General features: G+C 49.9%; 1 protein-coding gene across 1 annotated transcript in view; it reads left to right on the top strand.

The window, feature by feature from the left end:
- LOC146041450 (uncharacterized) overlaps positions 1-4,875 on the top strand; it is a 55,278-nt gene extending 50,403 nt beyond the window's left edge. Inside the window, exons 5-6 of the mRNA XM_083161429.1 lie at positions 136-276; positions 4,724-4,875. Of these exons, the coding sequence (XP_083017555.1) occupies positions 136-276; positions 4,724-4,875 (293 nt within the window). The remainder of the gene's footprint in view (positions 1-135; positions 277-4,723) is intronic.
- Positions 4,876-18,660: the final 13,785 nt, after the last annotated feature.

Here is an 18,660-nt window from a genome sequence, read left to right as displayed (position 1 = left end):
TATCTGATTGGTTGCTGATAGAAACATCCCATGTGTTGAATAAAATATATGGTAACAGCCTCATTCGCAGTTGTTTTTTCACTGAACTCAAATGACAGGAGCTGTGGAAATAACAGCACTCTCTCTTCCTCTCAGGAAACGTAACACAAACTACTGCCACCCGTGGCTGTACCACTCCAAGCTTCTGCAACTCTCTTGGTTACATAAGTACTTCTGCAAATGGATTGAATACTGTTATGTCCACATACTGCAATGGATCCGTCAGTCAAAATACAGGTAAGTCCTCCTACACCAGTCATCATCATTTACATCATCATCATCAACATTATCATCATTATCATCATTTTGAGTTTAATAAAATTATGTTTAAATGTTTATTTATTATTATAATGGTAGCACTTGGTCTACGCTGGGAAGAAGTACTTGGTCTCCCCTAGAAGTCGTGTTGTGGGTGGCTCAGATGGAGCTCAAGCTCCAGGGGCCAAATAGGAGAATGGGTGCACTGCCTGCCCACTATCCTCCCTCCTCTGCTGCACTAGGTGCCAATGTCGAGGAAACCTGCACTGCAGGGTGCAGAATCCCTGTCCACAGGCATTTGAGGAACCAGCGCCCCTCCAAAAATGGCCGCCACCTTAAAAGAGAAAGATTCTAGAGGTCTAGGGGGGAATTTACTAATATGATTTCGTAGAAAAAAATCATATTTTCCTAGGAAAATACAATTTTTTGTGTGTGTTCGTATTTTTAGCATTTACTATGCCAAAAATACAAATATTCGTATTCATATTGATGGGACATTCGTATTTGTATTTAAAAATACGAATGTCTACACCATCGATAGAATACGACAGGAATCACCATTCAAAAGAATGGTGACTCCTGATTTACTAAGCAGCCGTACTGAAAATACGGCTACTAATTAGTGTAAAACTGCCACGAATATACGGCAGGAAAATACACTTTATTTTCCTGTCGTATTTGGCAGAAGCCTGCACGGATCAGTCAGATCCATGCAGGCTTTAGTGATTAAAAAATTGTAAAAAAAAAACAGCGTGGGGTCCCCCCCACAGCTGTAACCAGCACCAGGCTGAAAGAGCCGGGGCCGGTAATTAAAAATCAGGGAACCCGACAAATAGGGGTACCCTGATTTTTAACAACCAGCCCCAGGCTCCAGGTCCGGGGTTGGTTCCCAAAGTACGGGGGACAAAATGAGTAGGGGTCCCCCGTATTGTAAGAACCAGCCCCAGGCCAAACCAGCCAGCAGGGTAAAGCCACAGCCGGGGGGAGACTTTTTATACAATTCCCCCCGGCCAAAGCATTAATCCCCTGACCGGTCAGCCTGGCCAGGGGCTGAAGCCTGGTGCTGTCCCCGGTGGCCCTGTGCGGTGGCAACCGGGCTGATTGAGTGTTAAAAAAATAGATTTAAAAACTATTGTTTTAAACTGTGGAACTATGAGTCTCAGCAAGCCTCCCCCGCAAGCTGGGACTTGGAGAACCACAAGTCCCACCCTGTGGGGCATTAAAGGGACCGCTGCACTTGTAGTTCCACAGTAAAAAAAATAGTGAAATAAATACACACTGACACACAATAAAACTTTAATTCATCCAAAGCCCATACATACTGATACTTACCTACCTTGAGCCCATAGGTAGGTCCCTGGGTCTTGGTCCGGGGCCTTGTCCTGCTCCATGTCGGCAATTGGCTCCATGTCGGCGGCGTCTGTGTCGGCGGCATCCATCCTGGTCCGAAGAAATCCATGGGGGACCTGTGGAAGGAAATTCTACTCACCCAGGTCCTCCATGGATGATCTGAAGTCTTGATCCGCCGTAGTCCTGGGCTTCTTCCAGCTTCTTCAAGCTGCCAGCGATTCCAGCAGTTTCCCTGCATCGGACTGAGAGGCGTAGAGATCTTTCATCCTCCGTGCCTCTCATCAGAATGATTCTATTGGCCACCGACATGGAGTAGGACAAGGCACCGGACCAAGACCCAGGGAACTACCTACGGGCTCAAGATAGGTAAGTATCATTATGTATGGGCTTTGGATGAATTAAAGTTTTATTGCGTGTCAGTGTGTATTTATTTCACTACAAGTGCCAGGGGGCCCTTTAATGCTGGGACTTGTGGTTCTCCAAGTTCCAGCTTGTGGGGGAGGCTTGCTGGGACTCATAGTTCAACAGTTTAAAACAATAGTTTTTAAATCTTTTTTTTTACACTCAATCAGCCCGGTGGCCACCGCACAGGGCCACCGGGGACAGCACCAGGCTTCAGGCAGGTAAGTCCTGGAGGGGGCGGACCCCTTTATTGGGGGGGGGTCCCCACTCCCCGAGGACCCCTGGCCAGGCTGACTGGTCAGGGGGTTAATGCTTTGGCCGGGGGTACTTTCTATAAAAAGTCTCCCCCCCGGCTGTGGCATTACCCTGCTGGCTTGTTTGACCTGGGGCTGGTTCTTAAAATACGGGGGACCCCTACTCATTTTGTCCCCCGTATTTTGTGAATCAGCCCCGGACCTGGAGCCTGGGGTTTGTTGTTAAAAATCGGGGAACCCCTATTTGTCGGGTTTCCTGATTTTTAATTACCGGCTCTGTCAGCCTGGTGCTGGTTACAGCTGTGGGGGGGGACGACCCCACGCTGTTTTTTTATTTTACAATTTTTGGTACTTGTTTCCTAGCACGGCCACAATCTTGTCCATCGTGTACCTTAAAGTTAAGGTACACGATGGACGCGATGGACCCGATTTCAATTGAAATCAGGTCCATTTTGCCGGCAAAGGCAAAATCGGGTCATGTGCATTAACATGGCACGCGACGCGACCGACGCGATGGACCCGATTTTGCCATAGGCTTCAATGTTAAAATAATTTTAACATTGAAATCGGGTCCATAAGTTCATTTTACATAGCAAACAATGTGAAATGGGCCAATATGGCCCATTTCTCATTGTTTATGGCCCCGTCATGACTAGAAAGTAATGCCCCCCCATTGTGAGCATCACCCCACAATTGACGCCAACCCGAAGCGTGGCGAGCGTAGCGAGCCCGCGAGGGGCGGCGGTGCATGTCTTTCGACCTTTTCATACCCCTACTATCCACGTCGGCGTGGAGTTGAGAATACAAAGTGTGGGAAGCGCAGCGAGCCACCGAGCCCGAAGCGTGGCGAGCGCAGCGAGCCCCGCGAGGGGACGTGTATACCTGTGAAGGTATACGCGTCCCATCGCAGGGCTCGCTGCGCTCGCCACGCTCCGGGTTGGCGTCAATCGTGGGGTGGCGTTGCGGGGGTAAAAATTGGGGTCTAGGGACTATTTTACATTGAATCCATTGTAAAATAGGGTCCCAGGGACCCTATTCACATTTGAATCAATGTGAAAATCGGGTCCATCGCATGCGATCTGGTCGCATGCGATGCGACCGACGCGATTTTTTCCAGCACGACCAACCCGATCAAAATCGGTGTGGCCGTGCTAGGAAACAAGTACCCAATTTTTTTTTTTACACTCTGCAGCCTGCACGGATCTGACTGATCCGTGCAGACTGCCTACACTAATTCGTATTAGCGGCCGTATATACGGCCGCTAATACGAATTAGTACGCCATCGGAGTGTTTACAAAGCAGTCGTATTACAAAGCAGGCGTATGCCGTCGTAGCCATTCGTATTAAGAATACGAATGCAACTTTTTGCATTCGTATTCTTAGTAAATTTCCCACCTAGTGTCTGCCAGGGGAGCTCAAAGGACCCATTGCCACCTGGAAGTGAGAAATCCTGGAGCGCTGGGGCGGGGTGTCCCTTCAGCTCCTAGAGATGAGCATGTAAACCCCTAGTAATAAGCTTGTAACCCTCCCTGGCAACGAGCATGTAACTCTCCCTAGCAACAAACATGTAATCTTAGTAGCAACAATCATGTTACCCCTCCTGTTCTCATATCCTCCCGGTAACGAGCCCGCAATCACACCCGGACACGAGCATGTAACCCCACTGTGACTGAGCACATAACTCTTCCTGGCAACATCCAACCATTAAAGCCAATAAATGACCATGGGCGGGATTTTGTAACATCCACAGCCCCCCTTTGCCGGGCATTGCATTATTAATAACGGCATATGCTGTACCATATGCTGTTATTAACGCAAGGGACAGCTCTTGCGATAAGAGCTGTCCCTTGCCATGCGGCGCCAGCACTGGACTTCTGGGTCTGTGACCCGGGAGTCTATCTGCACATGCACAGAGTGATGTGCCGGCCGCAGGGCATGCTGGGAGGGATCCGTGATGGATCCCTCAAACAGCGCTGTGGTAAGAAGCCCATAGGCTTCTGCAGGGAATCGCCAGCTTTTGCTGGCGATTCCCTCCGCAGCGCTGTCACTGCGGAGGGGGGTTAGAGCTTGCAAAAATGCAGTAAAAACCCTGATAACAAGGTTTTTACCGCATTTCTGTGATAGAGAATCGCCCCCTATATCATATTCAGCTGGAAATATGCTGTATTGCACTTATTATATTTGGGTGAGTTATTTTGTTTCTGTGCAGAGAAAATACTGACTGCTTTATTTTTACACTGCAATATAGATCTCATTTTGAAGTAAAACCTCACCAAAATCTAACTCTGCACAAATTACATTTGCCCCAGTACTGCAGTACACATGGTTTTGTCCATCTAAGAAGGAATTTGCCAGACAGAGTGAACCAAAATAACCCCCTATGTACTCATTAATACTTATAATGTATTTTCTATTGTAGGATCTTCTCTCTCATGTTACAATTGCTATAATTTTGGTGGTACTTACTGCACCGAAGATCCAAAGGCCTGCCCCTCTGGTGATGTCTGTGTGGCTGCATACACTAAAATATCATTCACAGGTATGTCACTAACTGGACTGCATTCCTACTAACTGTCCTGATTACAGCGCAATCTCCCACGGGCAGGGGGTTGGCATTTGGGAGAGGTGGTGATCACTGAATATCAGCAAGGGTTTTCTGTTTCAGGCAATCATAGGCCATGCCCACATCTCCCATAGCTCAAACCATACTTGCCAACCTTACCCTCTCCTTCAGGGAGAAAATGCTCTGCTCCTGGACTTCCCTGGTAATGTAGGATTGCCAGCACCTGTGGGGAGCTGGGTAATTGATAAGAAAGGTGTCACCACAGGTGATGGCAATCCTACATTACCAGGGAAGTCCAGGAACAGATCATTGTCTCCCTCATTGAGAGGGTCAAGTAGGAAAGTAGGGCTCAAACCCCTGTTTGGACCAGAATTGTGCCGAGATATGGGAGACACCAGGGTGATGATGATGATGGGTGCTGATTGTGGTTAATGAACATTGCATAAATTTAATTGTCTAGCACTGACTATTATTTATTTATTTACAGTTTCTTATATAGCGCAGCAGATTCCGTTACAGTGTCTTATATAGCGCAGCAGATTCCGTTACAGCGTCTTATATAGCGCAGCAGATTCCGTTGCCCTTTACAACAGTAGACAGTGATAAAACAAACTGGGTAACAACAGACTTGGGGGTTAGAGGGCCCTGCTGCAAGCTTACAATCTATAGGTAGCTAGGGGTGTGCACTGGCCACTTTTCGTGTTTTGGGTCCATGGGTGACATTCTATGGGATGCGATTTTGCTTATTTTGCGGTAATTAGACCACAAAATGGCGATATCGCATTTTTCATAGAAATCGCAAATTTAATGTGATGCGCTCAGGGACTGAAATCGCATATTATGTGCGTTAAGGTATGCTGAACAAAAATGCGAGATTAATTCGCATTTTTATCGCATCCAGATGTTTTCGTATAGAAAAGTATACAAGTCGCTTATTTAATGCTATGCGCATTTGCACATCGCATTATTTTGGTGACTAATTATCGCACTTATTTCAGACCTGGGTCTGTTAGGCGAATTAGCCAGAACCCTGCACAGATCGCAATGTTCTGTGCAGGGTTCTGCTGTAAAAAATAAAACAAAGGGTTAAAAAAAAAAAATAACGAGCGCGGGGTCCCCCGCCCGAGTATAACCAGCCCCGGGCTCACTGAGCCGGTGCTGGTGACATAAAATCAGGGTCCCCGACAAATAGGGGTCCCCTTGATTTTATGAAACCAGCACCAGACTCAAGGTCCGGCGCTGGTTCCCAAAATACGGGGGACAAAGTGACTAGGGGTCCCCCGTATTTTAAGAACCAGCACCGGACACAACCAGCCAGCAGGGTAATGCCACAGCCGGGGGAAACTTATTATATAAGCTCCCGCGGCCAAAGCATTAACCCCCTGGCTGGTCAGCATGGGCAGGGGTCCTGGGGAAGTGGGGACCCCCCTAATGAAGGGGTCCCCCCCTCCAGGACTTACCAGCCCATGCTGATAGTCCAGAGCTGTCCCCGATGCCCCTGGCCGGTGGGCATCGGGCTGATGATTTGTGTAAAAAAAAGAATTAACACTATTGTTTTACACTGGCGAACTATGAGTCCCAGCAAGCCTACCCCGCATGCTGGGACTTGGGGAACCACAAGTCCCAGCATGCGGGGCATTAAAGGGCCCGCTGGCACTTGTAGTTCTGCAGTGAAAAATATAGTGCACAAAATCACACTGACACCCTGTAAAATAAAACTTTAATACACACAAAACACACACACACTGATACTTACCTACCTTGAGCCCGTAGGTCGGTCCCTGGATCCTGGGTCCGTCCTCCGGGGCTCCAGGGCAGAAGAGTCCGGTTCCGGGGCCTTGGTCCTGGTTCCGGGGCTGGTCCTGGGGTTCCGGGGCTCCTGGCCTGCAGAATCCGGGGTCCGGGATCCGAGGTAGTCCAGAGGGGTACCTAAGGAAGCAAATCCAACTTACCTGGTCCCCGGCGGCGACCTCGGACTCCTCACCGGTGACTGCGCTGGTCCCATCTGGTACCCGGCTTGCAGGACTTTGACCGGCGCTGAGATGTTTCCTCCTCGGCGTCTCTGGACAGAATGATTTCTGGCCAATCAGGAGCCGAGAAAGTCGGCTCCTGATTGGCCAGAAATCATTCTAACTTGAGACGCCGAGGAGGAAACATCTCTGCTGTAGATGCGCTGAGATGTTACTTCCTCGTCGTCTGTATTCAGAATGATTTCTGGCCAATCAGGAGCCGACTTTCTCGGCTCCTGATTGGCCAGAAAACATTCTGAATACAGACGACGAGGAGGAAACATCTCAGCGCCGGTCAAAGTCCTGCAAGCCGGGTAGCAGATGGGAGAAGCGCAGTCACCGGTGAGGAGTCCGAGGTCGCCGCCGGGGACCAGGTAAGTTGGATTTGCTTCCTTAGGTACCCCTCTGGACTACCTCGGATCCCGGACCCCGGATTCTGCAGGCCAGGAGCCCCGGAACCCCAGGACCAGCCCCGGAACCAGGACCAAGGCCCCGGAACCGGACTCTTCTGCCCTGGAGCCCCGGAGGACGGACCCAGGATCCAGGGACCGACCTACGGGCTCAAGGTAGGTAAGTATCAGTGTGTGTGTGTTTTGTGTGTATTAAAGTTTTATTTTACAGGGTGTCAGTGTGATTTTGTGCACTATTTTTTTCACTGCAGAACTACAAGTGCCAGCGGGCCCTTTAATGCCCCGCATGCTGGGACTTGTGGTTCCCCAAGTCCCAGCATGCGGGGTAGGCTTGCTGGGACTCATAGTTCGCCAGTGTAAAACAATAGTTTTAATTCTTTTTTTTTACACAAATCATCAGCCCGATGCCCACCGGCCAGGGGCATCAGGGACAGCCCCGGACTATCAGCATGGGCTGGTAAGTCCTGGAGGGGGGGGACCCCTTCATTGGGGAGGTCCCCACTTCCCCAGGACCCCTGCCCATGCTGACCAGCCAGGGGGTTAATGCTTTATATAATAAGTTTCCCCCGGCTGTGGCATTACCCTGCTGGCTGGTTGTGTCCGGTGCTGGTTCTTAAAATACGGGGGACCCCTAGTCACTTTGTCCCCCGTATTTTGGGAACCAGCGCCAGGCCTTGAGTCTGGTGCTGGTTTCATAAAATCAAGGGGACCCCTATTTGTCGGAGACCCTGATTTTATGTCACCAGCACCGGCTCAGTGAGCCCGGGGCTGGTTATACTCTGGCGGGGGACCCCGCGCTCGTTTTTTTTTTTACAACTGTCCTGCAAATGTGCGATTTTCAGACATGAAAATCGCACATTTTCAGGACTAAATACAGCGCACCACTTCGCTGCAAATCGCCCCTCTTCGCACTTTTCAGCCTCCAATGCGCATCACATTAAATATGCGCATTTTGACTGAAAAATGCGATTTTAAAATTGGCGATTTGCGGCGATGTGGTGCGCAAATAAAAAATGCGCATTTAGCGCATAGCATAGAATCTCACCCCATATCTCTAGTCGTGTTCTGGATCTGTTCCAAAACACCACACTTTACATGTCTCGTGTTTCGTATCTGGATTTAAAAGAAAAAAAAAAAAAAAAACATTAAAACCGCTAAAATCCCAGATTTTTTTTTTTTGCTCCTACACTATTATTAACCTCAATAAAATAAATTTCCAGTCTATTCTGAACACCTCACAATGTTGTTTTTAGGCCGAAAGGTTGCACCAAGGTTGGATGACTATGCTAAGCCACACAAGTGGGGCACAAACACGTGGCCCATCTAGGAGTGGCACTGCAGCGGCAGACAGGATGGCAGTTTGAAAAACTGACAAAAATGCTTCAAAGAGCACATAATGCAAAGAAAATTGGTTCATGGGCATTAAATTGTCCTTGGGTCCTCCCACCCACCCGTCCTTGGGTTCTCCCACCCACCCTTATGCTGTATTAGTAACAAGGGGCATGATTCAAACCTGATCACACGGCTTCTAATTCTGAGCAGGGCAGCCGAGAGAAGGGGGGAGCGGGTACTAATTACCCGGGCCCAGGCTTGCTGGAGGGGTCCAGCGGGGGCCCTGGTCCGACCTCCCCCTTCCCGCTCTGTCCCTCCCGGGCAGCAGCACACACCTCTAAAGCATGTGCTGTCCTGACATCAAGCTCAGCATGACCGTCTCACTGACATCATGAAAGCTCATGCTGAACCTGCTAAAAGCACAGCATATGCTGTAGGTGTGTGCTGCTGCTGCTGCTTCTGCTGACGGGGGGGGGATAACACTCCCACATTGACTTTAGAGTGTTTTTTTCACCCCGCCCACATTTTGGGGGCATGGCCTAGTCGCAGGAGGTGGCTACGCCTCACATGATTAGGCCAAGCCCCCAACATTTTACCGGGGCCCGGCATACCTCTCAGCTGCCCTGATTCTGAGAGTAGCTGGAATGGGGATTCATCTGCAAATCTATTAGCAAGCCGCTCATCGTGAAATGATTTACTTAGTCTGTGCATAGCCCAGGACTCATTCGGATCAGAGTTGGAGCTGATGGCACATGCCTTCCCTTCAACACTTGGGTACAACTTCATTTTCCCTGACACTCATACAAAATGTACAGTTACCACCCCCAAACGCCGGCTTCCTGTCAATCAACTTGTGAATGGCCATCAATTAAAAAAATGTTTTTATTGCAGGATGGCTTTGTGCATGCGTATTGCGCAGTCTATTTATAATTACCCGGCCTGTGAATTTGCAGACATGCGATCAGTTCTGAATAAGGCCCAAAGTCCATACATATATATATATATATATATATTTTGTACATTGTCCTCAAATAAGTGTCACTTTCATCCACAAAAGTATTTGATTGATGTCTGTGGAATGTAAGTGCTTCGTTCATGTTGTGGAAGAATAGGCTGCTTTTTTTGCCAGTTGTAGTGATAAAGAGAACGTAGAGTGGCTAGGGAATGGCTTAGGTTGATGGGGAGGGCATCAGTCTTAGTCGTATTTAGCTTGTAGTATGATGCTGAGGAATATGCCTGGAGAATGTCATGAAGGTTTCAATTGGTTTCATAACTAGATGGAGGACATCATCCGTGAATAAGCATAGCTTATGGGATGTGGGGCCAACTAGAAGACCAGGGAAAAGTGGTCTCTCTCGTATTTTTGCCACCAAAAGCTCTATTGCTAACACAAAGATGAGGGGGGAGAGGGGACAGCCTTGTCGGGTGCTGTTGTAAATTGGGAAGGGTTTCGATAAAAAGCCATTGCTGTACACTCGAGCGGATGGGGAGCTGTATAGAGCAAGGATAGAGGTAAGAATACGACCTCGAAGGCCAAACCTCACTAGTCCAGTTAAGACGGTCAAAGGCCTTCTCCGCAACCAGGGACAGCAGAAGAAGGCCCCGATCCTTGGAGACAGAGTCAACGAGGTCAAAGACCCTGCGGGTATTGTCCGTTGCCTAGAGAAAAAATAGGTTCACCTAGATGAACAACTACAGCTGCTTAAGGAATGGGATGTAGAGCCAGCTGCTCACACCTGGGGGGGGGGGGATGGTTCGGTACCCTAGTTAACAAATCACAAAGAAAAAGAAAAAGAGATGGTGGAGCTCTTAAACTAAACAATATCACACATGAATCAATTAGGTATCACATTAAAATAACACAATTAATTTATAAAGTATACTGCCGACAATTAAATATGCACATATATGTACAGTGGAGATGCTTTGCAAACCAGCATGCTTGCAGCCTGATGTAACCCTCTCGCAGTCAAGATGCAATGAGTTTGCCAAATTCTTCGCAGATAAAGTATCTATCATCCGGGCTGGAATCCCCACAGTGACACCAAAGGAGTTCCAACAGACCAAGCCTGCCAGTTTAAGACACTTGCCTTCATGGGACATCTTTGACCAAGTGGATGTACAATACATTGCTGGAATTTCCAGACTGTTGCGTCCCTCCTCCTGTGATCTGGACCCTGCCCCATCCAAGCTTCTTTTAGGGTGTATGGAAATAATCGGCCCTGCATTTGCAAAAATAGTTCAATGCTCATTGCAGACAGGCGTTTTTCCCGAACCACTAAAGGAAGCAATAGTCAGACCACTTCTTAAAAAATCTAATTTAGACCCTGACTGCATGACCAACTACAGGCCAGTATCAAATCTCCCTTTTCTAGGAAAGGTTATTGAGAAAGTGGTTGCAACTCAACTAGAGACCCACCTGTTAACCCATGACATTTATAATCCATTCCAGTCAGGATTCAGGAGAAGACATAGCACAGAAACAGCTCTGGTATGTGTGCTCAATGATCTTCTAAATGCAAGGGATAGAGGAGACTGTTCAATCCTAATCCTTCTGGACCTCTCTGCAGCATTTGACACCATTGACCATGCGATTCTAATTGAGCGCCTGAAGAATTTCTGTGGCCTGGGTGGCACAGTCCTTAGCTGGTTCAAATCATTTCTCGCTGGCAGGTCACAGAGAGTTGCATCAGGAGTATACTCTTCACCACCAGTGCCGTTGTCTTGTGGTGTCCCACAGGGCTCTATACTATCTCCCATGCTTTTTGCAGTATACATGCTTCCACTTGGTGACATAATCAGACGTCACGGCCTGGTCTACCACTGCTATGCAGATGATACCCAACTGTACCTGTCCTTTGCTCCAGGCACCGTTAACACAATAACAACCTTAAATGGCTGCCTAGCTGAGCTCCAGGAGTGGATGAGTGCCAGTTGGCTGAGACTGAACCCAGATAAAACAGAAGTCCTGATGATAAATCACAGGACAAGACGGCAGCATAGCCAACTGACAGGTCTTAAGCTGGGGGGCACAGCACTAAAAAACTCTGATCATGTGCGGAATCTTGGTGTTGTCCTGGATAATGGCCTGACACTTAAACATCAGGTGTCAGCCACAATCAAATCCTCATTCTTTCATCTGAGAAACATAGCCAGAATCAAGCATTTAATTCCCTCAGAAGACCTGCCTAAAGTCATACATGCATTTATATCATCACGACTAGACTACTGCAATGCTCTCTACCTGGGTCTTCCAGCAAAAGAATTGCACTGCTTGCAGCTGGTACAAAATGCAGCCGCCAGACTATTAACTAACCAGCCCCGCTCCTGCCACATAACTCCCATTCTCTACGCCCTTCACTGGCTACCTGTAAAATGGCGAATCGTTTTCAAGATTGGCTTACTCACTTTCAAGGCCCTACATGACCAGGGCCCAAGGTACCTGCAACAGCTGCTGATCCCTTACTGTCCTACTCGATTACTATGATCCACTGAAGAAGGACTACTAACAGTACCCAGAATCTCCCTGAATTCATCTGGGGGTCGAACTTTCAACTTTGCTGCTCCAACTCTGTGGAACTCTCTTCCTCGCACAGTGCGAGAAGCGCCCACTATAGAATCCTTTAAAAATAGACTAAAGACATACTTATTTACTCAAGCATTTCACTGACATCTACTGTTAAGCTTGTTTTGTATTTCGAGCTGTAAAGACAATGTGTGAAGCACTTTGAGTCCTATTGGGAGAAAAGTGCTATATAAATATCATTATTATTATTATTATTATTATTATTATCACATCATAAAATGTTACGGACAGAGAAATAATTGTTACCACTTGTTCCTATTGTGCATCCCTTTAAGTTGGTATGGCTTGGTCTCCCATTTGTAATCCAAAGTGACTGGTATTGTGGGTGTCCATATACCTGCAGAAGTCCGACTCCCAAGATGTTTTTCCTGAAGATGTTTTACCAGGTGACCTGTGATTACAGGTGGGTCTCCAAAAATTGACCAGGTGGTTGTGTCCCTTGATAATGCAGTCCAGTATTAGGATGTATTTTTGGGGGTCCAAGAGATGTTTGTGGGGATCTGGTTCAAGTGCAATACTGGTGAATAAGGTCCAGTGTCCATTAGCGAATAAAACCTGATGCGTTTCGTGGTTATCCAACAACTTTTTCAAAGGTCTGTCACTCTCAGGCTGGTCTGGGTTTAAATACCTTATAGACAGGAAGTGCATCATTTCACATGTGTCATCATAAATTTACCCAATTGATCAAAAAAATCGATCTTAATTATTACCATTTAATATTGGGGTATACACATTTGATAGGAGGCAGTCCTAAACATCAATTTATTAGCTACACAACATAAATTATAATAAAAAACTCGAATAATGTTCCACTTCCATTAGTTGAAACGCACGTTGCGTCCAACTTCCGGTATTTGGAATGCACACGTTGCCCGCGAAAAAGCGGGGAATCTATACAACTTATTTTTCATATATAGTCTTTAATAAGACTTAGTCCCGGTCACATTAACACACATATGCTTATATGTTATCCCAGAATGTGGAGGGGGAACGGTGGAGATGACTTTTGCGCCGTCTGTTCTACATTGTTGGAACGCAAACAGGAAGTCAGTTACTTTCGGCTTCCGGCTATACATTCCATAGCACTGGAATGCAAGCCGGAAGAGCAAGGGTTTCGGCTGTTTGTTGAGAGCACCTTCATAGGCAGAATGGCAAAAGGGAGCCCACTTCAGTCCGCCTTCGTGACAGATATTATCAGTATCCATATTGAAAAGCTTTATGGTTATTATAGGTACAAATAGAGATGAGTTTTTTGATGGCGGTCTACATTAATGTATTTAGTGTAAATAAATATCGTTTGTATAATAATTGATAATAATAACAAGCCTAAATATTGACATAATAATGCAAGAATATTAAATAATGATATAAATTAATATAAAAGATATATAATGCAGAATAATAATATAAAAAAAATTCTATATATACAAAATATACATATAAAAAATCATGAAATAATGTATATAAAAAAATATATTATAATGGAAAAAATAAAAATAAAAAATAAATAAAAAGGTTGTCATAAACATATTTAGAAATGTTCATTCAAAGTGGGTATTTTATTAGTGAGAATTTAAACATTCAACCATTGGGAGAATATATGTAATGGCACAGGATATATAAACATTAAAGATTCGTAAGTATATGTTGAATAGCAATTATAGACATTCATTCAGTCCTCCTGCTCTCATGCACCCTAACTCACACCCAGTAGGAGGAGACACTGACTCAGGGGCACCGTCCTGTACTCCTGTGCTGCCACGCTGGACCCTCACCCACTGGCAGAAGCTGCACAGTGTCCCCCACCTTCCTCTTTAGTCCTCTGTATGCCCACACACCCCTATCACTACCAGCTTCCTGTTTTCTTGAACCGTAACTTCCACCACTGGGGAGTCGCTGACGCTGTGTTGCCCACATACCCCTATTATGCCTTATAGCCCATCCTCCTGCTCTCATGCACCCTAACTTCCACCCAGTAGGAAGAGACACTGACTCAGGGCCACCGTCCTGTACTCCTGTGCTGCCACGCTGGACCCTCACTCACTGTCAGAAGCTGCAGAGTGTCCCCCAGAGGCGTAGCTAAGTTTTGGGCGCCCCCAATGCCCCTCCGCCAAGCAATCCCCCCCCCCGCCGCCCATGCAACCCCCCCCCCCCCCAATCCCCCGCAGCCTTACCTATCTCGCTGGTCCCAGTGGCTCCGTTCTTCTGCTGAGGACCACCACAAAATGGCCACCCCCATACAGAAGACAGTTTCAGAGAACTGTGTGCTATATGGGGGCGGCCATTTTGTGGTGGTCCTCAGCAGAAGAACAAAGACGCCGGGAACAGCGAGATAGGTAAGTCTGCGGGGGATTGGGGGGGGGTATCTATAGCACCACAGCCCCCCGGCGCCCCCACATGCACAGCGCCCCCCAGCCCCCCCCCACGGTGGCGGGGGCTGCGGTGCTATAGTTACGCTGCTGGTGTCCCCCATACTCCTCTTTAGTCCCCCTTATGCCCACACACCCCTATCACTACCCAGCCTCCTGTTTTATTGTGTCGTGACCTCCGCCAGTGGGGAGCCACTGACTCAAAAACACCCTACTATACTATTGCACACACACACACACCTCAACAACACGCATGCACACACCCCCCCCAAACCCACAAATGTCACTGTACCCTCCACACTATCAATGTACATCTTACTCTGTAACCGCTTTTTAATTAAACAAAACAATACACACCCCCTTCCAAATCATATGCTCTCTATTTAACACATTTCACCAATAACTCAAGTTGCAATACAGGCATCTTACATACAATTCTAACCATCTTTCTCATATACAAATGTTCACAAATTAAGGGGGCACAGCCCCTTACGCCGGTGTGAAGAGAGCCCGTAGGGCGCGATGAATCACCTAGTCTCTTATATATTTAGCCAGATCTGTCACTCTCCCCTGTGTATATAACGTTCCCGCCCAACAGGATACACAAACCCGCCCCCCCAGGGAAAAGTGTTCTATGTGTATAACATTCTACACACCCCACTATCTTGACATCACCTCCCCCCGCCCAGCCAGGGCTACAGTACATGCCCACCATCCACCATTACTCCACAGCCACCATCCACCATTACTCCCGCACCCCCCCCCCCCCCCCCTCTGCCAGCAAACCCCCCCCCCCTGGACACCCGCGACCCCCCCCTCCCGCAATTCACGGCACCCCCGTGACCCCCCTCCCCCGATTCATGGGACCCCCGTGACCTTGCTCCCGCGATTCACGGGACCCCCGCGACCCCCCCTCCCGCAATTTTCGGCCTCCCGCGACCCCCCTCCTGCGATTCGCGGCACCCCCGCGTCCCCATCCATTGATTCATGGTGCCCCCCCTCCCGTGATTTGCGGACCCAAGCCCAATCCCGCGATTCGCAGATACCCCCCTTCCGCTATTCACGGCACCCCCCACGAACCCCCTCCCTTGATTTTCGGACCCCGCAACCCCCCCTCACATGATTCACGGCACCCCTGCGATTCCCAGCACCACCGCGCCCCCTCCCTTGATTTGCAATTCTAGCCCCCCCCCCTACGCCCCCCCTCCCGCGATTTGTGCGCCCCCCCCCCCGGAATTTGCGGAACCCTTTCCGCGATTCACGACACCCCCCGCACCCCCCTCCTGCAATTTGCAGACCCCCTCCCATAATTCACGGACCCCCTCCCTCCAGGGCCGGCGCTACCCGCTCAGCACAACCCTGAAGGCGCCGCGCTACCTCCCTTCCTTTGATATTGTAGCTGCCAGCTGCTGCAGCCTGTCAAAGTATATGACAGGCAGCAGTGCCGGCAGCAGGGCAGTCCCAGGCGCTGGACATGGGGGACAATTAATAACATTTGGGCAGCGACCACGGCTCAATTTACCCTGTCCTGCTGAGTGACGCCGCAGGGGGGCTAGAATTGTGGGAGGGGGGCGCGAATTTCAGGAGGGGGAGTCGCAAATCGCAGGAGGGGGATGCCGTGAGTCTCGGGAGGGGGCGGTGGTCTGCAAATCGCGGGAGGGGGGTGGGACGCGGGGGTCCCACGAATCATGGGAGGGGGGTCGTGGGGGTCTCCACGCCACCCCCTGCGCCCCCTACCTTGATTCACGACACCCCCGCGCCCCTTCTGCAATTCATGGACCTCCACAACCCCCCCTCCCGAAATAACGCTGACCCGACAACCCCCCTCCCGCAATTTGCGGACCTCCATTCCCGCGACTCAAGCCCCCCCCCCTGACCCCCTTCCGGCAATTCCACCCCCAGCGGACCCCGGCGACCCCTCTCCCGCATTTCACGTACCCCCGTGACAATGGGGGATCCTGTACCGCCACAAGCAGGTGCCGCCCCTAGGTGGGAAATCCAGCCCTGGCTGCCGCGCTGCTGGTTCCCTTACTGCCAGAAGTGACCCCACGGTCCTCTGCACCAGCGCCACAACTTTTATCAATGTCTTGCCCACATACCACTATTATACAGCCTCTTGCTCTCATGCACGTTTACTCCCTCCCAGTGGGAGGAGACGCTCACCCACTGCCGGGAGATGCATACTGTCCCCCACCCTCCTCCAGTTCTAGGGCTGCCCATAGACCACCAATGATTTCAAATAATCGATGGTTTATGGCTGATGTTGAATACTTTTGCCATCGATGTTGGAGGACCACATGGTTTCCCTACATCGATGGCAAAGGAGAACCGATCAAGTTTCAATTTTTTTTAAGGTGCCGGGACACAGAGCATAGCTCCACCCCCCACACCCGGAAGTCCCACCACCAAGATCTGATTGACCCACGGCCTATTTAGTCAGATATAATGGATGACCATCGATAGCTACAACAATCGATGGTTATCCAAGTAATATGTTACTACTATCGATGGCAGGGTGCAAAATCCCCATCTATGCCAACCATCGATGGCGTCTGCACCAATGCCTATCCCTACATCTTACTCTGTAACCGCTTTTTAATTAAACAAAACAATACACACCCCCTTCCAAATCATATTCTCTCTATTTAACACATTTCACCTATAACTCAAGTTGCAATACTGGGTATCTTTCATACAATTCTAACCATATTTCACACAATACAAACGTTCACAAATTAAGGGGGCACAGCCCCTTACGACGGTGTGAAGAGCGCCCGTAGGGCGCGATGAATCACCTAGTCTCTTATATATTTAGCCAGATCTGTCACTCATCCCCTGTGTATATAACGTTCCCGCCCAACAGGATACACAAACCCGCGCCCCCAGGGAAAAGTGTTCTATGTGTATAACGTTCTACACACCCCACCCCCTTGACATCACCTCCCCCCGCCCAGCCAGGCCTACAGTACACGCCCACCATATACCATTACTCCACAGCCACCATCCACCATTACTCCCGCACCCCCCCCGCCCCCTGTGCCAGCCAAAAAAAAAAACCCTGGACACCCGCAACCCCCCTCCCGTAATTCACGGGTCCCCCGCGACCCCCCCTCCCGCAATTCACGGCACCCCCAGCGACCCCCCTCCCCACGATTCGTGGGACCCCCGTCACCCCCCTCCCGCGATTCGCGGGCCCCCCGCGACCCCCCTCCCCCGATTCGTGGGACCCCCGTGACCCCCCCTCCCGCGATTCACGGGACCCCCGCGACCCCCCATCCTGCGATTTGAAGGACCCCCGCGACCCCCCCTCCCGCAATTCGCGGCCCCCCGCGACCCCCCTCGCGTGATTCGCGGCACCTCCCGCGTCCCCCATCCAGTGATTCACAGTACCCCCCCTCCCGTGATTTGCGGACCCAAGCCCCCTCCCGCGATTAGTGGATACCCCCTTCCGCTATTCACGGCACCCCACACGAACCCCCTCCCTTGATTATCGCCCCCCGCGACCCCCCCTCCCACGATTCACGGCACCCCCGCGATTCACTGCACCACCGTGCCCCCTCCTGCGATTCACCGCGCTCCCCTCCCTTGATTTGCGATTCTAGCCCCCCCTGCGCCCCCTCCCGCGAATCACGCCCCCCCCGGAATTTGCGGAACCCCTTCTGCGATTCACGGCAACCCGGCACCACCCTCCTGTGATTTGCGGAACCCCTCCCACGATTCACGGACCCCCACGGCACCTCCCGCGATTCGTGACCCCCCGTGACACACTCCCCGCGATTAACACACCCTCATGCGATTTGCAGACCCCTTCCCGCCAGGGCTGGCGCTACCCGCTCAGCACAACCTGCAAAGCAGGTAGGCGACGGCCCCTGAAGGTGCCGCGCTACCTCCCCTCCTCCGATATTGTAGCTGCCAGCTGCCGCAGCCTGTCAAGGTATATGACAGGCAGCGGTGCCGGCAGCAGGGCAATCCCAGGCACTGGACATGGGAGACAATTAATAACATTTGGGCAGCGACCGCGGCTCAATTTACCCTGTCCTGTTGAGTGACGCCGCCTGACGTCATTACACTGGCCCCGCGCATACAG

Source organism: Crinia signifera, chromosome 19 (genome assembly GCF_055691185.1).
Source record: "Crinia signifera chromosome 19, ASM5569118v1, whole genome shotgun sequence".
In the NCBI taxonomy this organism is placed as follows: Eukaryota; Metazoa; Chordata; class Amphibia; order Anura; family Myobatrachidae; genus Crinia; species Crinia signifera.
This window is presented reverse-complemented; position numbering and strand designations above follow the sequence as displayed.